General features: G+C 42.3%; 1 protein-coding gene across 1 annotated transcript in view; it reads left to right on the forward strand.

Annotated features, from left to right (window-relative positions):
• LOC115114180 (probable ATP-dependent DNA helicase HFM1) overlaps positions 1-26079 on the forward strand; it is a 51139-nt gene that overhangs the window by 15367 nt on the left and 9693 nt on the right. Inside the window, 24 exon segments of the mRNA XM_029642231.2 lie at positions 6593-6726; positions 7184-7231; positions 7348-7428; positions 7720-7811; positions 7978-8084; positions 8171-8218; positions 8447-8544; positions 8664-8798; positions 11198-11283; positions 11524-11607; positions 11787-11944; positions 12261-12364; positions 12539-12748; positions 12897-12959; positions 14557-14681; positions 14875-14942; positions 15263-15369; positions 17219-17302; positions 17517-18092; positions 18353-18425; positions 19838-19943; positions 20146-20282; positions 20405-20448; positions 25008-25056. Of these exon segments, the coding sequence (XP_029498091.2) occupies positions 6593-6726; positions 7184-7231; positions 7348-7428; positions 7720-7811; positions 7978-8084; positions 8171-8218; positions 8447-8544; positions 8664-8798; positions 11198-11283; positions 11524-11607; positions 11787-11944; positions 12261-12364; positions 12539-12748; positions 12897-12959; positions 14557-14681; positions 14875-14942; positions 15263-15369; positions 17219-17302; positions 17517-18092; positions 18353-18425; positions 19838-19943; positions 20146-20282; positions 20405-20448; positions 25008-25056 (2817 nt within the window).

Here is a 26079-nt window from a genome sequence, read left to right on the forward strand (position 1 = left end):
ATCCAGTGTGGTGATGCTAGTAGGGCAAGCGGGTGCAGGCAGCGATCGGTTGAAAAGCATGCATTTGGTTTTACTAGCGTTTAAGAGCAGTTGGAGGCCACGGAAGGAGTGTTGTATGGCATTGAAGCTCGATTGGAGGTTAGATAGCACAGTGTCCAATGACGGGCCGAAAGTGTATAGAATGGTGTCGTCTGCGTAGAGGTGGATCAGGGAATCGCCCGCAGCAAGAGCAACATCATTGATATACACAGAGAAAAGAGTCGGCCCGAGAATTGAACCCTGTGGCACCCCCATAGAGACTGCCAGAGGACCGGACAACATGCCCTCCGATTTGACACACTGAACTCTGTCTGCAAAGTAATTGGTGAACCAGGCAAGGCAGTCATCCGAAAAACCGAGGCTACTGAGTCTGCCGATAAGAATATGGTGATTGACAGAGTCGAAAGCCTTGGCAAGGTCGATGAAGACGGCTGCACAGTACTGTCTTTTATCGATGGCGGTTATGATGTCGTTTAGTACCTTGAGTGTGGCTGAGGTGCACCCGTGACCGGCTCGGAAACCAGATTGCATAGCGGAGAAGGTACGGTGGGATTCGAGATGGTCAGTGACCTGTTTGTTGACTTGGCTTTCGAAGACCTTAGATAGGCAGGGCAGAATGGATATAGGTCTGTAACAGTTTGGGTCCAGGGTGTCTCCCCCTTTGAAGAGGGGATGACTGCGGCAGCTTTCCAATCCTTGGGGATCTCAGACGATATGAAAGAGAGGTTGAACAGGCTGGTAATAGGGGTTGCGACAATGGCGGCGGATAGTTTCAGAAATAGAGGGTCCAGATTGTCAAGCCCAGCTGATTTATACGGGTCCAGGTTTTGCAGCTCTTTCAGAACATCTGCTATCTGGATTTGGGTAAAGGAGAACCTGGAGAGGCTTGGGCGAGGAGCTGCGGGGGGCCGGGCTGTTGGCCGAGGTAGGAGTAGCCAGGCGGAAGGCATGGCCAGCCGTTGAGAAATGCTTGTTGAAGTTTTCGATAATCATGGATTTGTCGGTGGTGACCGTGTTCCCTAGCCTCAGTGCAGTGGGCAGCTGGGAGGAGGTGCTCTTGTTCTCCATGGTCTTCACAGTGTCCCAGAACTTTTTGGAGTTGGAGCTACAGGATGCAAACTTCTGCCTGAAGAAGCTGGCCTTAGCTTTCCTGACTGACTGCGTGTATTGGTTCCTGACTTCCCTGAACAGTTGCATATCGCGGGGACTGTTCGATGCTATTGCAGTCCGCTACAGGATGTTTTTGTGCTGGTCGAGGGCAGTCAGGTCTGGAGTGAACCAAGGGCTGTATCTGTTCTTAGTTCTGCATTTTTTGAACGGAGCATGCTTATCTAATATGGTGAGGAAGTTACTCTTAAAGAATGACCAGGCATCCTCAATTGACGGGATGAGGTCAATGTCCTTCCAGGATACCCGGGCCAGGTCGATTAGAAAGGCCTGCTCACAGAAGTGTTTTAGGGAGCGTTTGACAGTGATGAGGAGTGGTCGTTTGACTGCGGCACCGTAGCGGATACAGGCAATGAGGCAGTGGTCGCTGAGATCCTGGTTGAAGACAGCGGAGGTGTATTTGGAGGGCCAGTTGGTCAGGATGACGTCTATGAGGTGCCCTTGCTTAAGAGTTAGGGTTGTACCTGGTGGGTTCCTTGATGATTTGTGTGAGATTGAGGGCATCTAGCTTAGATTGTAGGACTGCCGGGGTGTTAAGCATATCCCAGTTTAGGTCACCTAACAGAACAAACTCAGAAGCTAGATGGGGGGGCAATCAATTCACAAATGGTGTCCAGGGCACAGCTGGGAGCTGAGGGGGGGTCGGTAAGCAGGCGGCAACAGTGAGAGACTTATTTCTGGAGAGAGTAATTTTCAGAATTAGTAGTTCGAACTGTTTGGGTATGGACCTGGAAAGTATGACATTACTTTGCAGGCTATCTCTGCAGTAGACTGCGACTCCTCCCCCTTTGGCAGTTCTGTCTTGACGGAAGATGTTATAGTTGGGTATGGAAATCTCTGAATTTTTGGTGGCCTTCCTGAGCCAGGATTCAGACACGGCAAGGAGATCAGGGTTAGCAGAGTGTGCTAAAGCAGTGAGTAAAACAAACTTAGGGAGGAGGATTCTAATGTTGACATGCATGAAACCAAGGCTTTTTCGATCACAGAAGTCAACAAATGAGGGTGCCTGGGGACATGCTGGGCCTGGGTTTACCTCCACATCACCCGCGGAACAGAGAAGGAGTAGTATGAGGGTGCGGCTAAGGGCTATCAAAACTGGTCGCCTAGAGCGTTGGGGACAGAGAATAAGAGGAGCAGGTTTCTGGGCATGGTAGAATATATTCAGGGCATAATGCACAGACAGGGGTATGGTGGGGTGCGGGTACAGCGGAGGTAAGCCCAGGCACTGGGTGATGATGAGAGAGGTTTTATCTCTGGACATGCTGGTTGTAATGGGCGAGGTCACCGCATATGTGGGAGGTGGGACAAAGGAGGTATCAGGGGTCTGAGGAATGGGACTAGGGGCTCCATTGTGAACTAAAACAATGATAACTAACCTGAGCAACAGTATACAAGGCATATTGACATTTGAGAGAGACATACAGCGAGGCATACAGTAAACACAGGTGTTGAATTGGGAAAGCTAGCTAAAACAGTGGGTGAGACAACAGCTAATCAGCTAGCATAACAACAGCAGGTGAGATGGCATTGACTAGGCAACTCGGCCGACAGATAAAACAAACAAGCAGAATGGAGTACCGTGATTAATGGACAGTCCAGCGTGCATCAGCTATGTAGCCAAGTGTTCAGGGGGCAGCGGTGGATGGGGCAGGGGGGCTGGGCTGGCGAGTGTTATCCAGGTTAAGAAAACTAACAATGACTAAATAGCTTGTAGCTAGCTAGCTGGTTAGCTTCTGGAGGTTCTTGAGTGTGTTCTAAAAATAAAGATAATAGCGATTCCGTATCACATTGGGTGAGGCAGGTTTCCGGAAGGTATAAACAAAAAAAATTTTAAATCAGGAAGAGATAGAGTACATATGGGCCACTGCGTTTTTGGGACGCGGCGATGAAGACGGTTAGCAGGCCTGTGCTAACAAGCTAACAGATTAGCAGGCCGGGGTAAACAAGGTAGTAGTTAGCGGACCTGGGCTAAACAAGCTAGCAGTTAGCATGCCGAACTAGCAAGCAAGGAGATAGCGAGGGCTAGAGAGTTAGCCTTTGGAGGACGTCGCGATGGGGTGAGTCTGTTTATTCCTCTTCATGCGGTGATATCGATAGACCGGTCGTAGTCAGGGTATTGTAGCCCAGGAGTATGCTAGGAGCTCTGGCCGGGCTAGCTTCAAGCTACGTGGGTGGAAACGCTAGCCAGGAGTAATCAACCAGGGTTGCTGTTTAGCTCGATAGCTAGTTGCGAAGATCCAGCTGAAGAATGTTCCGTTTGTGGTGGGAATCCGGGGGTAAATTCCACACGTAGCAGGAATGTATTCAGAGCGCCCAAGCTAGCCACACATGCAGAGTGCGTTACGCAACTGACTTTGGCGGGGTGGGACATTTATCGCTCTCAGAACCTATTGAAAATCTGAAATTACTTAGTCCATTAATTAAGCAATAAGGCTTGAGAAGCCGGGAATTATGAGGTATTTTTTAAATATTTGTTTTATTAATAAAAACTATATGTTATCGCTTTGTCATTATGGGGTATTGTGTGTAGATAGATTTTATTTTATTTCATCCATTTTAGTATAAGGCTGTAACGTAACAAAATGTGGAAAATAGTAAGGGGTCTGAAAACTTTCCGAATGGACTGTACCTATGCAGGCTAGCTTCTTTTCCTTTGCTAGCCAGCCAACTAAATCTATCACACAATCACATCAAGCAGCTGAAATGACAGAAAACGATCTACATTTTTGTGTGTTTTACCTTGGATTATATTGCCATTTCTTTGGATATATCCATTACAATGACCCTGATAAATGATTTTGCCTGGCTCAGAGAGGCTGTCAGTCTGTTCACATTCATACAGATCGCACGGTGGAGGTCCCCCCAAAAAACTGCAACATTGATCCACAGGTCGGAGAGGTAGACAGCAAGGTTTAGATAAACCACAACTGTTTCAAACCAAATGCTAGCCTCTGGGCATTGGGAAATATTGAATATGACCTTTCGCGTGTGAGGCGAACGTGATAACCACTACACTACTGAAACTACAATACAAAAAGAGGAAGTCGTGGAAAATATTAGGAATGCCCACAAGTCTACCTCACATAATATCCCAAAGTGAGTACCACAGAAAGAGCCATAATACCCATTAAAAACTAGCGGTCAAACAGGAAAATGGTTCCAATCGCTTTTCCACCCTTCATGTTCCCCACAGGGGATTTTAAAAACACTTAAAATAAGGGCTGTGTTTCTTGTCGGCTTACCCTGGAATGATAAACTATTTGAATCATTATGGACCTCAGACCACACGTAGCAGGAATGTATTCAGAGCGCCCAAGCAAGCCACACATGCAGAGTGCGTTACGCAACTAAAAAAGGTAAGTCTGAATACCAAATACTGAGAAGTGCGAAGGAAAAGCATGAATTTTGAAATTGGGACTGAGCACTAAGTGAATAGGCTTACTGTCCAATTTGTTAAAATATTTTAAATAGGTCCGTTATGCTCTGGTTAGCGTCGCGTTGTTTGAACTGGCGAGAGCTTTCCGAGCTAAAGGTTAGTTGATGACCAGTTAGCTGAAGACCGCTAGCATAGCTGGTAGTTAGCTGGCTAGCTTCAGTTGAGGGGGTCAGTTGAGGGGGTCCGGTTCCGAGGTAAATATAACTACTTTAGGAAAAGTAGCTACATTGGCGGGTTGCAGAAGAGTATTTGGAAGCTTAGGTTTAGCAAAATGTTTTTAAAGATATGCGAAGAAAAAAATATCTAAAACGAAAAAGAGACGATATTTACAGAGAGACGATACGACAGGACACTTACTGCTACGCCATCTTGGATCGATAACCGTATCCGCGGTCTGAGCGGGTGCTACGTCCCGCACCGGAGCCGCCACCGACGCTAGTTGCCCACCCTAACCCTCCCCATCTAGTTTCAGGTTTTGTGGTCGGAGTCCATACCTTTGGGGGGGGGTACTGTCACGCCTTGATCATGAAGAGCCCTCTGGGTTCTCTATGGTGTTTTAGGTCAGGGCATGACTAGGGGGATTTCTGGGTATTCTATTTCTATGTTGGTGTGTGTGTATGGTTCCCAATTAGAGGCAGCTGAATATCGTTACCTCTAATTGGGGATCATACTTAGTGTGTCCTTTTTCCCACCTGCTATGTGGGATATTGTTTTGTATGATCGTTATATCTTTGTTGTTTTGGAAGTTTCACTATCATTAAAATTGTAGACCTCCACAAGTCTGGTTCATCCTTGGGAGCAATTTCCAAACGCCTGAAGGTACCACGTTCATCTGTACAAATAATAGTATGCAAGTATTAACACCATGGACCACGCAGCCGTCATACCGCTCAGGAAGGAGACGCGTTCTCCTAGAGATGAATGTACTTTGGTGCAAAAAGTGCAAATCAATCCCAGAACAACAGCAAAGGACCTTGTGAAGATCCTGGAGGAAACAGGTACAAAAGTAGCTCTATCCACAGTAAAACGAGTCCTATATCGACATTACCTGAAGGGCCACTCAGCAAGGAAGAAGCCACTGCTCCAAAACCGCCATAAAAGAGCCAGACTAGGGTTTGCAACTGCACATGGGGACAAAGATCATACTTCGTGGAGAAATGTCCTCTGGTCTGATGAAACAAAAATAGAACTGTTTGACCATAATGACCATCGTTATGTTTGGAAGAAAAAGGGGAGGCTTGCAAGCCGAAGAACACCATCCCATCCGTGAAGCACGGTGGTGATAGCGTCATGTTGTGAGGGTGCTTTGCTGCAGGAGGGACTGGTGCACTTCACAAAATAGATGGCATCATGAGGATGGAAAATTATGTGGATATTTTGAAGCAACATCTCAAGACATCAGGATGTTAAAGCTTGGTCGCAAATGGGTCTTCCAAATGGACAATGACCCCAAGCATACTTCCAAAGTTGTGGAAAACAAAGTCAGGGTATTGGAGTGGCCATCACAAAGCACTGACCTCAATCCCATAGAAAATTTGTGGGCAGAACTTAAAAAGCGTGTGCGAGCAAGGAGGCCTACAAACCTGACTTATATCAGCTCTGTCAGGAGGAATGGGCCAAAATTCACCCAACTTATTGTGGGAAGCTTGTGGAAGGCTACCCAAAATGTTTGACCCAAGTTAAACAATTTAAAGGCAATGCTATCAAACACTAATTGAGTGTATGTAAACTAAAATAATTATCTCTACTATTATTCTGACATTTCACATTCTTAAAATAAAGTGGTGACTGTAACTGACCTAAGACAGGGAATTCTTACTAAGATTAAATGTCAGGAATTGTGAAAAATTGATGTATTTGGCTAAGGTGTATCTAAACTTCCGACTTCAACTGTATATGATACTTGTGTAGAGGATGGTGATGGTGATGTCCTATTGTTTGACCACTCAGCCTGCATACCCACCTGGTGGAGCACCTGAACGCTGAGATTGTCCTCCACACCATTTCAGACGTCAACATGGCCCTGGACTGGATCCGCTCCAGCTTCCTCTACATCCGAGCTCTGAAGAACCCCAGACACTATGGTCAGGGAAAAGGAGAGACACTGGACAGACCCCGGTCTCTATTAGTATTAGCCAGCAAATGTACAGCATGGATACAGCATTAGCATGGATGCTAGTCTATTACATTACAGTTATTAGCCTGTGCTTACATCTCACAACATAGTGTCAAACAGTTGCTCAAAAGACCTGAGGACATACAGTATCAGTCAAAAGTTTGGACACACCTACTCATTCAAGGGTTTTTCTTTATTTTTACTATTTTCTACATTGTAGAATTAATAGTGAAGACATCAACACTATGAAATAACACAAATGGAATCATGTAGTAACCAAAAAATGTGTTAAACAAATGAAAATATTTTTTATATTTGAGATTGTTCAAAGTAGCCACCCTTTGCTTTGATGACAGCTTTTCACACTCTTGACTGGTACTGTACATGAGGAGAAAACAACTTACTGTCCGTGCATTTTTATGCAGGCTTTTCCATTGACTTGGACCGATGTGGAATCGAAGCCAAATTGCAAGGTGTGGCATTGCTGTTTTTGTCTTTGTTATATGGACTTCTTATCTGAGAAGACAGAATATCTCCATCACGATAGCATTTGTGTGACTGAAGAATCTCTCTCCCCATCCTGCTTCAGAGCTCTGTCTGAAGAACTTGAATTCCCTGGCCTCCATTGGTCTGATCTCCATGGATGAGGACGTTAACATCAAAGCTACAGGTTGAGAGCGGCTGACCATTTTGGTTCAAGAGGCTACTATGGCCATTTACTGTTTGTTACATTGTTTATCGTCAGAAGTGTAAAACAACGTGCAAACCCTGTACATGTTTGGTGTTATCTAATGATACAGATAGATGTCTCCTTAATCTTGGCATATTTCGAATTTCGTCAGGGGAAGGGGACATTTGACCCATAGACTTGCCCGAACCTTGCATGTGCTTTCCAGCATCCCAAATCCGTTAACTGAAATCTGTTATATCCTTGACGTGTAATTGTGTTCATCCCGTACAGAGGCAGGCAGGCTGATGGCAAGGTACTGTGTTGCGTTTGACACCATGAAGCAGTTCAGCAAGGTGACAGGCACTGAGACCTTACCTGAGCTGGTAGGTATACAGTATATACAGTAACACTGTAGCGTCTCTCATTATGCACATACACTGTTTATATTGAGTGTCTGTCTTGTGTTGTTTGTTACACAGGAAATTTGAATAGATGAGTTGAGTAGATTCTGTATTCCACTCAAATGGAAGCTGGGTCTTCTTCACACAGATAGAATTGATGGCGAAGGGCAGAGAGTTCACTGACGTGCAGCTGAGAGTGAACGAGAAGAGAACCCTGAACACGTTGAACAAGGACAAGAACAGGATCACTATCAGGTTTTAGTGGAATTCAATAAATTATATTCCAATAAAATGCCCTGAAGATGGTGTAAATGCTGATATCTGGGCTTTTGTTTATCCAGGTATCCCATGGAGGGAAAGATCAAAAACAATGAGATGAAGGTGAACTGGTAGGTCAAGCAGAGACCCCTACAGTGTACCAGCATGAGAAAATGGAGGGTGACATTGGAGAAGGCCATGTATTCTCTTTGGGTGAATCTCAAAAGTCTTTCCTTGAACCATTGGGTCTTTTCCTCCCTTGCGTCTTGAGGCGGAGACGAGGAATTAGGCACATGAGGAATCAAGGAAAGACCTTTGAGATTCATCCCTTCTGTCTCTCTACCGGTCTTCCCCCTCAGTTTGATTCAAGCCCAGTTTGGCTCCATTCCAATCCAAGAGTTTGGACTTGCACAGGACACAGGGAGAATCTTCAGAAATGGAGTCCGAATCAGCAGATGTAAGTCATCAATCACTTCACATTAACAATAGATGATTAGCAGTGAGCCTCATTTGATAGACAACGCTTGAAAAACACTCTTCAGTAAGATAATGTCTATGTGTTTTGAACTACATTAGGCTTGGCAGAGTTCCTGAACCAGCGCTCCAAGACAGACTTCTCTGCTCTACTCAACTCCCTGATACTGGCCAAGTGCTTCAGGGCCAAGCTGTGGGAGGACTCTCCTTACGTCTCAAAGCAGCTGGAGAAAATAGGTAAGGAGACAGAATACTGTCAATGAATACAGAACGTGTGTGCAAAATACTGTCAATGCTTGTAGAACAGTAGTAGGTTATCCTACTGTTGCTACGAGACCACAGGAGGTTGGTGACACCTTAATTGGGGATGACGGGCTCGTGGTAATGGCTGGACGCGGAATAATGGAATGGTGTCAAATACAGCAAACGCACGGTTTCCACGTGTTTGATGCCAGTCCTTTCGCTCCGCTCCAGACATTGAGTTTTCCTCCCCTCACCAGCCTCCACTGTCAGAGTGGCTGCAGTTCCGACATGTTTTCTTCCCTCCTGCGCATTTATATATGTCTCTATTTTACGCACAGAGAACAGGCTACTCAGGCGAATGGGGCTTGTTTAGTCACATTTATATATTCTCTGTTTTACGCACAGAGAACAGGCTACTCAGGCGAATGGGGCTTGTTTAGTCACATTTATATATTCTCTATTTTACGCACAGAGAACAGGCTACTCAGGCGAATGGGGCTTGTTTAGTCACATTTATATATTCTCTATTTTACGCACAGAGAACAGGCTACTCAGGCGAATGGGGCTTGTTTAGTCACATTTATATATTCTCTATTTTACGCACAGAGAACAGGCTACTCAGGCGAATGGGGCTTGTTTAGTCACATTTATATATTCTCTGTTTTACGCACAGAGAACAGGCTACTCAGGCGAATGGGGCTTGTTTAGTCACATTTATATATTCTCTATTTTACGCACAGAGAACAGGCTACTCAGGCGAATGGGGCTTGTTTAGTCACATTTATATATTCTCTATTTTACGTACAGAGAACAGGCTACTCAGGCGAATGGGGCTTGTTTAGTCACATTTATATATTCTCTATTTTACGCACAGAGAACAGGCTACTCAGGCGAACGGGGCTTGTTTAGTCACATTTATATATTCTCTATTTTACGCACAGAGAACAGGCTACTCAGGCGAATGGGGCTTGTTTAGTCACATTTATATATTCTCTATTTTACGCACAGAGAACAGGCTACTCAGGCGAATAGGGCTTGTTTAGTCACATTTATATATTCTCTATTTTACGCACAGAGAACAGGCTACTCAGGCGAATGGGGCTTGTTTAGTCACATTTATATATTCTCTGTTTTACGCACAGAGAACAGGCTACTCAGGCGAATGGGGCTTGTTTAGTCACATTTATATATTCTCTATTTTACGCACAGAGAACAGGCTACTCAGGCGAATGGGGCTTGTTTAGTCACATTTATATATTCTCTATTTTACGCACAGAGAACAGGCTACTCAGGCGAATGGGGCTTGTTTAGTCACATTTATATATTCTCTATTTTACGCACAGAGAACAGGCTACTCAGGCGAATGGGGCTTGTTTAGTCACATTGATATATGTCTCTATTTTACGCACAGAGAACAGGCTACTCAGGCGAATGGGGCTTGTTTAGTCACATTTATATATTCTCTATTTTACGCACAGAGAACAGGCTACTCAGGCGAATGGGGCTTGTTTAGTCACATTTATATATTCTCTATTTTACGCACAGAGAACAGGCTACTCAGGCGAATGGGGCTTGTTTAGTCACATTTATATATTCTCTATTTTACGCACAGAGAACAGGCTACTCAGGCGAATGGGGCTTGTTTAGTCACATTGTCTCTATAGGCTATGTGGGGCTCTATTCTCTTTTACGCACAGAGAACAGGCTACTCAGGCGAATGGGGCTTGTTTAGTCACATTTATATATTCTCTATTTTACGCACAGAGAACAGGCTACTCAGGCGAATGGGGCTTGTTTAGTCACATTTATATATTCTCTATTTTACGCACAGAGAACAGGCTACTCAGGCGAATGGGGCTTGTTTAGTCAAGCTAGATCAAAGCCGAATCAATGTCTGCAAGGTCACATAAAGACAGTATTCTACATAACAGAACCCAACATAATAGCATAGTGTAACATTACTGGAAGACTGGAAGCATTTCACTGTAAGCATTTTCTCTCATATGGCCAATACTCAACAGCGCGCCAATACTAGGAAAATACACAGGTCGGCTAAGCTACAGTTGGTTAATGCCATCTGCTCCGGATTTCGCTCACTGTACATCATTCGCAACACACTGTAGGCTACTTCGAAGCAACACGGTAAGATCTAAATGCGTATCGCCATCAAACTGATTGAGATCAAATGGTGTGTATATGCAGATGCCGCATCCGCAGCCTTTTAAAAACCCATTGACCAACTGATTTTGTTCCCAGACAAATGAAAGTCATGAAAATTGCTGTAACCATAGACATATGATGACACTGAGATTGAGATGCTAAAAACTGAGATTTTATTTATAATATAATTTTATATATATATATGGCTGTAATAACACAGATATCTGATCCAGGGTTGTCTCTGTCGACGGCCATGGTGAACGCTGGGCTCACCACCTTCAACAAGATAGAGCAGACCAACGGCAGGGAACTGGAGCTGGTGAGAATAGCATCAACTGAGAATGACTATAACTACAAAGTCATTAAACAACACTGTTGTCTCGATATCTCCAAATGGTTTATTGACATTTCCCCTTGAGACCAACATGCAGTGTCACGCCTTTCGATCAAATCAGTCAGTTAAATGTTTTGCTTAAAGACCTTTTTACATCGACAGTTGTCACAATGTGCTTTCACGTACAATAAAAGCAAATATTTGTTGTCTGTTCATGTTTTCTAGATTGTCAACAGACATCCTCCGTTTGGAAACCAAATCAGAGACGCTGTCATGAATCTACCCAAGTATGAAGTTAGTTTGGAGCAGGTAAAAATGTTTGCTTTGGTGGAATTGTAGTTTGAACGGAATTGGTCATCAAGGTGAATCGTTGTAGAAATATTTGGTAGCAGGACGTAGCAGAATATTTTCCATACTTATATCATTTATCATCAATGAATACATTTCCCCCACAAGCTTTAATTTCGTTTTTATTTTTCACGTTTTAGCTTCCAAGATACAACATCGCCAGCGCAGAGATTGTGGTGACCGTGAATGTGAAAAACCACGAACAGCTACTGTCAAAGAGAACCACTCATGACCACCACTATGTCACAATGATCATCGGGGACTGTGACAACAACGTGGTCTTCCTGCAAAAACTCACGTAAAGATTAGGACTGGCATTTCCAGAAATGTCGTCACACACAGACACGACCTGATACACACATGCATAGAGACACACTTTACCTAAAGCTTGTAGGTAGAGACAGAACATATTAAAAGTGTATTATGAAACATTTTAAAGGGTCATACATGCTTATAACAAGTTATAAAGCATTGTACCTGCAGGCTTTAAGTAAAATGTTGCTGTCATACACTTATAGAAGGAAAACAGTGAAGGAAAGAGAGCAGAAGAGAGGGAGAACATGAAATGGAAAGAAATATGTAAGGGAGAGCGACTGTATTGTGTGTTCATCCAGAGACTTGATGCTGTTGAAGTCGGGAAACTGGTCAAAGAAGATCGAAGTGGCGAAAGCCTTCAAAGGAGAGGAGATCAGCGTGAATCTAATCAGCTCAGAATACGGTCAGGCAGTTAACTGTCAGGATTTTACGTTTGTTATTGTTCAAAATACACTTGTACAAACTACATAAAACTTAAAAAAGGCAGTTTAAGTCTAATTAAATTTTTCTGTGAGAATTGTAAAAAGTAAGAATATACACCTCCTTCTATTAACTACTCTGAGATCTTCCTCTGCAGTGGGGTTGGACATTCAGCAGAAGTTTAGTGCCTTCTACTCTGGACCAAAGAGGTACGGAGGTGAATCATTCACACCTGAGCAACATGACACGGTGCACATAGCACAGGCTAACGCTCAGAGATCACAGGGTGCAACACAGAGAACACAGCCAACAGGTCAGCAAACACAGGCTACGGCACAGAAGAGAAACTCCACATCCACAGAAAAGGGTAGGCTGATTTTACACCAACCATTAGAATGCTTTGAGCTATTACTAAGTTGTACTTGCAGACTCACAGGACCGTCTTTGTTGTTGTTTTGAAACAAAATGTGCAATATCTTTTTTTTTCCGCTGAAATTCCGGTTCCTCACAACCAGTTCCAGGCAAAAGACAATGTAACCACTTCTGCAAAAACAAGGATCAGTGTGGCCACGACTGCTGTGAGTCAAGTTTTTAGTCCTCAAAAACTGTTCATTCCATTTCTCAATTGACACTTAGAATAATTCAAATGTTTGATTAATGTATTATAGTGTACCGAGCCTTCAGAAAGTATTCATACCCCATGACTTTTTCCACATTTTGTTGTTTTACAGCCTGAATTCAAAATTGATTACATTCATTTTTTTAAACACTTTTTAATCGATTTACACACACTACCCCATAATGACAGTGAAAATATGTTTTTAGACATCTTTGCAAATGTATTGAAAGTTAAATACAGAAGTGTTCACACCCCTAAGTTAATACTTTGTAGAAGCACATTTGGTACCGATTACAGCTGTGGGTCTTTCTGGGTGAGTTCTAAGAGCTTTCCACAACTGGATTGTGCAACATTTACCCATGTATTATTTTCAAAATTCTTCAAGCTCTGTCAAATTGCCATAGATTTTCAACTCGCCCACTCAGGAACATTCACTGTCTTCTTGGTAAGCAGCTCCAGTGTAGATTTGGCCTTGTGTTGTAGGTTATTGTCCTGCTGAAAGGTAAATTCATCTCCCAGTGTCTAGTGGAATGCAGACTGAACCAGGTTTTCCTCTAGGATTTTGCCTGTGCTTAGTCCTTAACGATTACAAGCATACCCATAACATGATGCAGCCACCACTGTGCTTGAAAATGTGGAGAGAGGTACTCCCTGATGTGTTGTATTGGATTTGCCCCAAACATAACACTTTGTATTCAGGACAAGAACTTAATTGCTTTGCCACATTTTTTGCAGTATTACTTTAGTGCCTTGTTGCAAACAGAATGCATGTTTTGGAATATTTGTATTCTGTACAGGCTTACTTCTTTTCACTCTGTCAATTAGGTTAGTATTGTGGAGTAACTTCAACATTGTTGATCCATCCTCAGTTCTCTCTTATCACAGCCATTAAACTCTGTAACTGTTTTAAAGTCACCATTCAGCTCATGGTGAAATCCCTGAGCGGTTTCCTTCCTCTCTGGCAACTGAGTTAGGAAGAATGCCTGTATCTTTGTAGTGACTGGGTGTATTGATACACCATCCAAAGTGTAATTAATAACTTCACCATGTTCAAAGGGATATTCAATGTCTTCTTTTTTTTCATCTAGCATCTAGCAATAGGTGCCCTTCTTTGTGAGGCGTTGGAAAACATTCCTGGTCTTTGTGGTTGAATCTGTTTTTTAAATTCACTGCTCTACTGAGGGACCTTACACATAATTGTATGTGTGGGGTACAGAGTAGTAGTCATTCAAGAAATCATGTTAAACACTATTATTGCACACAGAGTGAGTCCATGCAACTTATTATGTGACTTGTTAAGCACATTTTTACACCTGAACTTGTTTAGGCTTACTGTAACAAAGGGGTTTAATACTTATTGACATATTGAGTAAACTTTTCTAAAAACACACAGTCATTCCATTCTGATATAATGGGCTGTTATGTGTAGGCCAGTGACAAAGAATGTAAAATGAATATATTTTTTATTCATGCTGTAACACAACACAATGTAGAAAAGGTCAAGGGGTCAACTTCCTGAAGGCGCTATATTTTCATATCCTAATTATGTTTCCCAGGTCAAAATGGAGTGCCGGTGGTTCTGAAGAGGCCTATGAATCAGCATTCGAGTTTCTCCTCCTACCTCCAAGACCTGAAGACCAGGAGTGACACACTGACAGAGACTCCAGTCAAACGCCTCAAAGTGAGAGAACACCTGACAAGAACTGCAGCACCCCTTTGGGCTGAATTCTAACTTAAGAGACTCACACAAGACTCATTCATACTTTGGCATAAATCATGCATTGAAATCAAAAGCGTGACATGTTTTAGCTTTTTTTAATGTTTTATGTGTCAACTGAATTTGTGTTTTGCCTGCCTGTTGCTTGTTCCTTTAGATGAGAATGAGTGGTAGGACTGGGGCTACAAACATTCAGCACTTATCTTATACGCCTGCTGCTTGCAGGTACATACACTCTTTTTCCACATACAAAACATACAGTTCATCAGGTTGGAGTTTAATTTTCTTTTTTTACCTTTATTTAACTAGGCAAGTCAGTTAAGAACAAATTCTTATTTTCAATGACGGCCTAGGAACAGTGGGTTAACTGCCTTGTTCAGGGGCAGAACGACAGATTTGTACCTTGTCAGCTCGGGGATTTGAACTTGCAACCTTTCGGTTACCAACGCTCTAACCACTAGGCTACCCTGCCGCCCAGAGTTAATTGATTACCAATGCAAACTGTATCTGACACTGTCTTCATCGTTTCTTAAAATGTTTTGAAGGTTTGTAGGTAATCATTATGGCGCTTCAACAATACAACAGAGTGTGGAATCAGCTGAGGACTTTGCAACGCCCCAAGAGATGGCATATCTTGAGAACTATGACCATGGTAGGTTTAGTATCAGAATCCTTCTAGAGAAGAGATGGGCAACTTTGATGGGGTGGGGGCCACAAAAAAATCTGAACTCATCACGAGGGGCCGCAGTGGCTCGTGGGTCTGCGTACCCTCATCCATACCCACACATGCAGTCAGAGCTGGCCCTAGCTTTTTAGTGGCCCCCCAACACGACAGTGAGATAAAAAATAAAAGTTTTACAGTTCATTTCCTGCAATCCTACACATTTTGCCATGGGCGTAGAGAAACATTTTCAGTTTTTCATACGATATCTGAGTGAAAGTAACTAGCAACATCAATGGGGGTTCCCCAGTGGGTAATTTGACTATGATTACTACAAGTTTAGATAGCTTTCCACTAACTTACCAATCTATACTGAACAAAAAATATAAACACAACCTGCAACAATTTCAACGATTTTAGTGAGTTACAGTTCATATAAGGAAATCAGTCAATTGAAATAAATTCATTAGGCCCTAATCTGCGCCCCTGCCCACCCACTTGGGGGCCAGTCCCACCCACTAAAAGGGCTTTATTACAGACAGAAATACTCCTCAGTTTCATCAGCTGTCCGGGTGACTGGTCTCATACGATCCCGCAGGTGAAGAAGCCGGATGTGGAGGTCCTGGGTTGGCGTGGTTACAGGTGGTCTGCGGTTGTGAGGCCAGTTGGACGTACTGCCAAATTCTGTAAAACAACATTGAAGGTGGCTTATGGTAGAGAAATGAACATTAAATTGTCTACCAACAGCTCTGGTGGACATTCCTGGAGTCAGCATGCCAATTGCACACTCCCTCAAAACTTGAGACATCTGTGGCATTGTGTTGTGACAAAACTGCACATTTTAGTGGCCTTTTATTGTCCCCAGCACAAGTTGCACCTGTGTAATGATCATGCTGTTTAATCAGCTTGTTGATATGCCACAAGTGTCAGGTGGATGGATTATCTTGGCAAAGGAGAAATGCTCACTAACAGGGATGTAAAAATAAAAAATAAAAAAGTGCACACAAAATATGAGAATCATTTCTGGGATCTTTTATTTCAGCTCACGAAAGATGCAACCAACAATTTACATGTTGTGTTTATATTTTTGTTCAGTATACATTTTCTTTGCTTTCAGTGTCTGACATAACAAGAGAAAAGATGCTGATGCACAACCAAATTTAGAAAATTGCACCTTGTGTATTCTACTATTGTAACTCTTTACTATTTATATTTTTGACTACTTTTACTTCACTACATACCTAATGAAAATAATGTACTACTACATACAATTTCCCTGACACCCAAAAGTACTCAGTCATTACATTATGAATGCTTAGCTGGACAGGAAAAGGGTCCAATTCACGCACTTATCAAGAGAACATCCCTGGTCATCACTACTGCCTCTGATCTGGTCGACTCACTAAACTTTGTTTGTAATTTATGTCTGTGTGTTGTATTGTGCCCCTGGCTATCTGTACATTTAAAACACTAGATAATGGTGCCAGCTGGCTTGCTTAATATAAGCAATTTGAAATGATTTATACTTTAACTTTTGATACTTAAGTATATTTTTGCAATTACATTTACTTTTGATACTTAAGTACATGTATATGTAAAACCAAATACTTTTAGACTTTTACTCAAGTAGTATTTTACTGGGTGAAAGTATGAAAATTGGGTACTTTTCCACCACTAGTATTCTAACTCTCAACATATTTCTATTAATTATTCATTTTGGGGGGGGGGGGGGTTGATCGACAAAAAAGGGACCATGGGGGCTGCCAGTATACAGCAGTGTGGAAAAGTAATGGTAGTTAATAGACCCTTGAGAGGAATAACTCAAAAGATATCTCTACAGAGTATAATGACTACCTGGAAGACATATATCAGACAATGGGAGAAGAGGAACCACCACCTATTCAAACCCCTACAGAGTCACAAAGTAGGACTTCTCAGTTACTAAAACTATGTCATACTATATTTTTATTTTTTTACAATCATATCCCATGATTCCAAGTCGTACTCCCTTGTAGATTCAATACTGTATGCACATCATGTTATTTTCCAGTAGACTACTTACTTCAAACACTGCAAACAGACATACATTTTACATCAACATCTCATCTCTCGACATTAATCAACATCTATGTTTTCAGGCACTTCAATGTGGAGGAAACCCAGTGCATACAACGGAGGGTCACTCAGCCACAGCACCCCCCAAAGCCAGGGCATGGGTTACTCCCAAAGCCACAGCACTACTCAAAGCCAGAGCACGGGTTACCCACAGAGCCACAGCACCCCCCAAAGCCAGGGCATGGGTTACTCCCAAAGCCACAGCACCCACCAAAGCCAGGGCATGGGTTACTCCCAAAGCCAGAGCATGGGTTACCCACAGAGCCACAGCACCCCCCAAACCCATAGCATGGGTTACCCCCAAAGTCATTTTCCCCTTCAAAACCAGAGTAGGGAGGAAACCCAGAGTCACAATACCCCCCAAAGCCAGACTAGCAGTTACAGCACTCCCCAAAGCCAGAGCAGGAGTTACTCTCCGAGTCCCATCGTAGACTTGACCGATGACAGTGGCTTCCTCTCGTCGTCACACACCCCCAGTGTGACCTTTGACCTGGGAGACGAATGGGATGATTTTGACGACGACAACTTAGTTCACGCCAGTGAGACATCATGCACCACTGTAGCTAACACTCAGGGGATTGACCGTGACAAGCTGAAAGGTATTCTACTACAGAACATCCAGGGTTGGAGTCAATTTAATTAAAATTCTGTCGATTCAGGAAGTAAACATTCATTCCAATTCTTCCTCATTGAAAAGAATTAAGAAACATTGGAATTGAAATCAGAATTTCACTTTACTTCCTGAACTAACTGAATTGAAATAGAATTGACCCCAACCCTCTGTTCATCAATTACAGTTTGATTGGTAATTTTGATCTGATCCTCAATTAATTATGAAATGATGGACACGTGTTTTCAGGTCACTCAACACCACTACCATCCACTTATGTACAACCCAAACCCCGCTTCACTGTGTCCAGTGCCCCACTCAGGTGAGTTCTACTTGTAAAAATCAAATCAAATTTTATTTGTCACATACACATGGTTAGCAGATGTTAATGCGAGTGTAGCGAAATGCTTGTGCTTCTAGTTCCGACAATGCAGTAATAACCAACAAGTAATCTAGCTAACAATTCCAAAACTACTACCTTATAGACACAAGTGTAAGGGGATAAAGAATATGTACATAAAGATATATGAATGAGTGATGGTACAGAGCGGCATAGGCAAGATACAGTAGATGGTATTGAGTGCAGTATATACATATGAGATGAGTATGTAAACAAAGTGGCATAGTTAAAGTGGCTAGTGATACATGTATTACATAAAGATGCAGTAGATGATATAGAGTACAGTATATACATATGAGATGAATAATGTAGGGTATGTAAACATTATATTAGGTAGCATTGTTTAAAGTGGCTAGTGATATATTTTACATCATTTCCCATCAATTCCCATTATTAAAGTGGCTGGAGTTGAGTCAGTGTGTTGGCAGCAGCCACTCAATGTTAGTGGTGGCTGTTTAAAAGTCTGATGGCCTTGAGATAGAAGCTGTTTTTCAGTCTCTCGGTCCCAGCTTTGATGCACCTGTACTGACCTCGCCTTCTGGATGATAGCGGGGTGAACAGGCAGTGGCTCAGGTGGTTGTTGTCCTTGATGATCTTTATGGCCTTCCTGTGACATCGGGTGGTGTAGGTGTCCTGGAGGGCAGGTAGTTTGCCCCCGGTGATGCGTTGTGCAGACCTCACTACCCTCTGGAGAGCCTTACGGTTGTGGGCGGAGCAGTTGCCGTACCAGGCGGTGATACAGCCCGACAGGATGCTCTCGATTGTGCATCTGTAGAAGTTTGTGAGTGCTTTTGGTGACAAGCCGAATTTCTTCAGCCTCACTGTGTCACAAGATGTCAAACCACTGTCATTACACTGAATTAAATATGATCTTTGCCAGCAGGCTATCTTTGGCATGGGACATGATAGTGATGTTATTTCCCGGTTGTATGCCAACTAGTTTCTGGTTATAGAGATGTCAGCAAGTAGAAACTTGGTACTGTTGTACAGATGTAGGATCTTAATTTGAGCCAGTTTGCTATAGCAGGAAAATAATCCTGCAGCAACAGGAAATGTGAATTATGTGATTTATAATGAATGCAATTTTTTTGGAGAGTTGATACATTTTTCATAAGGGGAAATCAAATCTGAAATTTCAAAGTGGAAATGACTAACTTTGGAAGCCTTTTTTAATCCTCAAATACACTACTAGTTTTACATTTCCTGCATTGCAGGAAAGTTCTCCTGCAACACGGCGATCAAATTAAGATCCTATATCTGTAAATACTTGATAAATGTGTCCTAAACCAAATGATTATCAATGTAAAATGTCATGTTTTCTTTGTGTGTCCCAGGTCAACCTCCCCAGTTATTCCTCAGATAGCAGTTGCTAGTCTCTCAGTCAGACCACATAACCTCCAGGCTTCTGCTCCCTGGAGCCACTCTGACAACAAGGCCACAGTGAGTTACTAACTACCCTAGCAACTCAGTTGACTTCATCTCAATGCTGAATCTGACATCAAAATTAAACTGACGACAAAGCCAAGGCTTCTGTTATGATATTGAATGAAAAGTTGTTTTTTTTACACAAATCACATGATTTTAAATGTTTTAGCCCATTTGTTTCCAAACACATTTGAAAAGTAATATTTTCCATCTGCAGAGGACATTCAGTGAACCCTCTGTGAAAGCACCCTCCTTCCCAAAACAGACTGATACAAGCATGGCTCCGCTGGGAGGACAGTTTGATTTCTTCTCAAAGACAACTACCCCAAACAATGACAATGCGACTGGCAAAAGGTAAGGAGGGACTATAGCGAAAGAATAGTTAATTTCCTTTACTTTTTATCAATACAAGTTGTAAGCAGATTATGCATGAACTTTATATCATTGATAGATAGCATGATTCCTCATCATTGCAGGCTCCAGGGAGAGGACAACAGCAAGGAAGTGGATGCATTCATGGGTATATTTGATGGACTATTTTAGAAGTGTATATAGTTGTATGGACGGGTTCCATGACAATGTTTCATGTTACTGTGTATGTTATACTTTATTTATACTGTTTGCTGTTTGAGATGAACTGTTAGATTTACTGTTGATCCTATTTGAAAATGTTTCTATCATTCAGGAGTAGGAACATTCGATCATCATTAGCAGGTGGTCAAAAAAGTATTATATATCTATGTACTTAATTGAATAAACACAATATTTATTCAGAGGAAGTCTGAGGGGATTATATCTAAATATTATCATTTTTATATTGACATCTAGGAAAGTATCAAACCTTAAAAACGTGTGTGCGTGGACAATCCAATGAGTGGAGTGTTTCCACATGATATGGGTAAAGTTTAATGTGGTAGGAGGGCTGGCGAGTGGTATTTTGTTTTTTGGGGGGGTAGAAGTTAGTAAAGAATTATTTGGTTTTGAATTTTATTTTCATGGTTGTATAGAATTGAGCAGATCATGATTGTTCGTACACAGTGGCGATTTTAGCATATAAGTCTTGGTGGGGAAAACTCAAATGTTATTTTTTGTTGTTGTTGTTGATGCATGCCAGCAAAGCCACTACACAACACTAAACAATACATTAATTGCACTATGACGATGACACACGGTGCTCACAAACTGTTAGGGCCTACATAAACCTGTCCCAACAGCAGAGCTTTCTTTCCAGCACAATGGAGTGAATCCTTACCACTGCTACACCTGGTCATCAGCGGGGCCTTGTCTGGCAGCGAAACAGTTAATTCATGCTCATTTACTGCCTTTTTTAAAAACATAGCTGATATGGCTGACTTGCAACAAGTGTGGTTTCTACGGACAATTGAGATGTACAAACTATGGCATAAGGGAACGATAAGAGGCTATACGTAATTTCGATGAAGACATTAATGAGCGAGCTAAGACGGATGTTGTCAATATAACTATTCGTTCAGCACTTTTGAAATATACAGTGACAAAATTCAGAACATGGGGCGTTCTTACAGAATTCTCACTGTACACCAAGTCAGATCTGTAGGATAAGTAAAGGCGGCATATAAGAAGACAGTGAAAGCTCTTACAATATTCGATGATGACATTTCTCTAAAACAGGCTATATGATACATGTGCACCACCAAGTCAGAACAGTAGGCTCAGTTATGAGGGGGAAAGGGACCAAATTATTAGGGTGAGGCACATGGGCTACTAACAGCTACTACACAACATATACTTAGTATTACTTTCTTAACCACAGTATACATATCCCCTTCACATATTACATTATTTCTGCAGCAGCATATAAGACATTTTTGGACTCACCTTGTTGTGCACTTGAACAAGGACAGTGGCGCGGCAGTCATTCTTGTGGTCAAATGTTGTAATCAAACTCTGGCGTTCTCTGGATTTATGGTGCTTTCAAACAACTGGGAACTCGGGAAAAGGTTGCTCTAAAAAGAAGCCCAAGTTCCCTTGGAATTCCGAGTTGGATGACTGTTCAAAACTTATTTTCCCAGTCAGAGCTTGTTTTTTTCCGGGTTCCCAGTTGTCTTGAACTCACTGAAGTCTGAGATTTTCCTGTTCCTATTTTTTCAGTTGTTTTGAACATGGCAGAAGTCATGCAGGATTGACAGCATGGCAAATGTATTTAACATTTTGTGGCCCATGGTGTTGCATGTGAATGTTTATCCTTTTAAGCTTGGAAAAGAGATTCTTAAACCCAGACTTGGACCACACACCCTCTTCACTGAATAGCAGGCTAGTGATTGCTTTGCAACGCTTACAGTTATCCACTGATTCCTTCCAAACCACTCATTGTTGAATTTCTGATTTCCAACGGCCAATGAGCAGGTAGCCTAGTGGTTAGAGTGTTGGGCCAGTAACTGAAAGGTTGCTAGATCAAATTCCCGAGCTGACAAAGTAAAAATATGTTGTCCTGCCCCTGAACAAGGCGGTTCACCCACTGTTCCTAGGCTGTCATTGTAAATAGGATTTTGTTCTTAACTGACTTGCCTAGTAAAATAAAGGTAAAAAATAAAAAAACAAATCTATGATTTCTCTTCATATGAAAAGGATTTGCCAGTAGATTTTCGACTTGATTCATGATGATGACTGCTTGTCTAGCTAGCTCTCTAGCTAAGATTTTGAAAGTATGATGTTGACATTTTATCTGTGGCCAATGACCTTGAGCCTTCTTGGATGGGCACTTGTAATGTAAATCTATGGCAGCACCCAAGGGGCATGAATTTTCGAGCTCTACCCGTAGATTTTGCAGTGACGTAGTGTCCCCATGAGTGACGGAACACTGAGCCAATCGCGGTGCAACTAGAGAACATTACCAACCCCTACGCTCCGTATTGTCTGCTGGCTGCCCCACCACCACAGACCACACTGAGCTAGGCTGAAACACCTGCATTTTGGAGCTCTATTACTCAAGAAAGCAACAAAGAAACCATGTGTGTATATGACTTCATTAACAAATTAGTACTTTTTTTAAACATTGTTTGCAAACTTATATGTGACACGTATTAATGTCAAAATAACATGCAAATATATATATATATTTTTTAGCTAAACAGGTGGGGCTCAAAACATCTGAGTGAAAATCAATGGGGGTCCCCTGTCCATAATTAGATAGCTGGCCGCTAACTTACCAATCTATACTGAACAAAAGTATAAGCTCAACATGCAACAATTTCAACTATTTTACTGAGTTACAGTTCATATAAGGAAATCAGTCAATTGAAATAAATTCATTAGGCCCTAATCTATGGATTTCACATGAATGGGCAGTGGTGCGGCCATGGTGGGCCTGAGAGGGCATAGGCCCAGCCACATGGGAGCAAGGCCCACCCGATCAAATTGAGTATTTCCCCACAACAAGCTTTGTTACAGACAGATATACTCCTCAGTTTGATCAGCTGTCCGGGTGGATGGTCTCTTACGATCCCCAAGCGTTTCTCCATTGCCAAGATAATCCATCCACCTGACAGGTGTGGCATATCCAGAAGCTGATTAAACAGCATAATCATTACACAGGTGCACCTTGTGCTGGGGACAATAAAAAGGCCATTCTAAAATGTGCCGTTTTGTCACACAACGCCACAAATGTCTCAACTTGAGGGAGCATGCAATTGGCATGCTGACTGCAGGAATATTCAACAGAACTGTTGCCAGATAATTAAATGTTAATTTCTTTACTATAAGCCACCTCCAACATCATTTTAGAGATTTTGTCAGTATGTCCAACCGACCTCACAACCGCAGACCATGTGTAACCACACCAGCCCAGGACCTCCACATCCGGCTTCTTCACCTGCGGGATCGTCTGAAGGGGGGGAGGGGGGTGCTGCTCAGGAGTATTCCTGGGCCTGGCTCCCAAGTGGGTGGAATCCATAGATTAGGGCCTAATGAATTTATTAGTGATTAATGATAATGATTTCCTTCTATGAACTGTTGTTCAGTAAAATATTTGAAATTGTTGCATGTTGCGTTTATAGTTTCTACACTTAAGAGTAAAAATATAGAGCAAAATATTTTGAGAAACTTTTTTTTTATTGACAACTACAAACTTCAAGAGTTGGTTTGATGGGTTTACTCCAGTTGGTATGGGAGAGGATCATCAAGAATATCAAACAACATGGAGGATGTTCCATTCAGACAATCCATCCATCCATCCGTTTTTGCTGCGTTGACTCTGATGCTTGCTGTCGATTTATTGTAAAAAATTAGCACAAAACCAAATATTTGTATAACTAAACCAAGATAGACCACATCTTGTCGATTCCAATGGGAACAAATGAGTCATAGTGGGCATACTAGAACAAGCAAAAGGAGGAGGGCAGAGCCAAGCACGCGCTAGCGATATCCAATCGGCATGTTCTAGTGACAGCTGCATATTTCCGTTAGGGAACGCCTACTCCGTGAAGTGCGCGTGTGCAATAACTCACTTCGCCTTTGCACTCCTAAACAGCGCGATTTAATAAAAACACTTTTGCAAAGGGTGAAGTCTACAAAACTTAGTCCGTTCTGTTCATAACATATTTTAGTTTTGGGAACCGAAAAGAAGATTTGCAGAATGCCGGCCAAAATCCATCTCGTTCTATCGTCTCTCACTGCCCGCCATATTTGGTAGTGAGTAGAAACGCCAACCGGATGCTTCTCATTTATACATCCAGAGAAATATCTGTCTCGTTGTTCTATCTGTGACAAAATATTTTACCAGCATGGAGAACGAGCCGCGAAAAAGAGTCGCTCGCTCTTCAAAACCAGGCAAAAGGGGTTTGTTTTTATAAGATATCATCAGACCGGTATTAACATTGTGTTTAGATATTGTTGGGTCTCTGTGGGTCCTCAAAAAGTGATGGAAACGAAGCTATCGTTCTTTCAACTAACGTTACGGTTGTGTTTACGTAGCTCTAGCTAATTTAGCTAGCAAGCTGCAAATGCAACCATAGCTGGCTAACGTTACTTTTATGGGTAAATTACAGTATACAGCCAACTTCCTTATATGAGCACTAACACCTAATTTCACTTATTTGACAGATGGGAAGAGTGTCAAAGAAGCACAGGCCGCTGCAGAGGAAGCAAGAAGGTATTTAACGTTAGCCTGGGTACCAGTCTCTTATGCTAGTTACAGTGCCTTCAGAAAGTATTCATACCCCTTGACTTATTCCACATTTTGTTGTGTTACAGCCTAAATTTGAAATTGATTAAATATGTTTTTCTTCTCAATCATCTACACACTACTGCATAATGACAAAGTCAAAACATGTTTGTTTTTTACATTTTGTCAATTGTTTGAAAATGAAATACATAAATATCTGTATATAAGTATTCCCACCCCTGAGTCAATACACATTAGAATCACCTTTGGCAACGATTACAGCTGTGAGTCTTTCTGGGTAAGTCTCTAAGAGCTTTGCACACCTGGATTGTATGATATTTGCGCATTATTCTTTAAAAAATTGTTCAAGCTCTGTCAAGTTGGTTGTTGATAATTGCTAAACAGCCATTTTCAAGCAGATTTATGTAAACTGTAACTAGGCCACTGAAGGAGATTCAATGTCATCTTGGTAAGCGTTCCAGCGTGTATTTGGCCTTGTGTTTTAGGTTAATGTCCTGCTGGAAGGTGAATTTGTTCCCAGTGTCTGCTAGAAAGTAGACTGAACCAGGTTTTCCTTTGGGATTTTGCCTGTGCTTAGCACTATTGCGTTTCCCCTTGATTTGACTTTTGTACTTTTTATCCCTTTTTCTCCCCAATTTTCATGATATCCAATTGGTAGATACAGTCTTGTCCCATCGCTGCAACTCCCCTATGGACTCGGGAGATGCGAAGGTCGAGAGCCATGCGTCCTCCGCAACAAGACCCCGCCAAGCCGCACTGCTTCTTGACACACTAATCACTTAACCCAGAAGACAGCCGCACCAATGTGTTGGAGGAAACACTGTCCAGCTGGTGACCGAAGTCAGCTTGCAGGTGCCCGGCCAGTCTTAGACCGCTGCGCCACTCAGGAGGCAGTTTGTCCTTATTTTGAATTGAAGCTATACAGAGTTGGTTAGAATGCTAATTGTATCCTCCCAGAAGAGGCAGCATCTGTATTAGAGTTCGACCGAT

The sequence above is a fragment of the Oncorhynchus nerka genome, linkage group LG9b (genome assembly GCF_034236695.1).
Source record: "Oncorhynchus nerka isolate Pitt River linkage group LG9b, Oner_Uvic_2.0, whole genome shotgun sequence".
Taxonomy (NCBI): Eukaryota; Metazoa; Chordata; class Actinopteri; order Salmoniformes; family Salmonidae; genus Oncorhynchus; species Oncorhynchus nerka.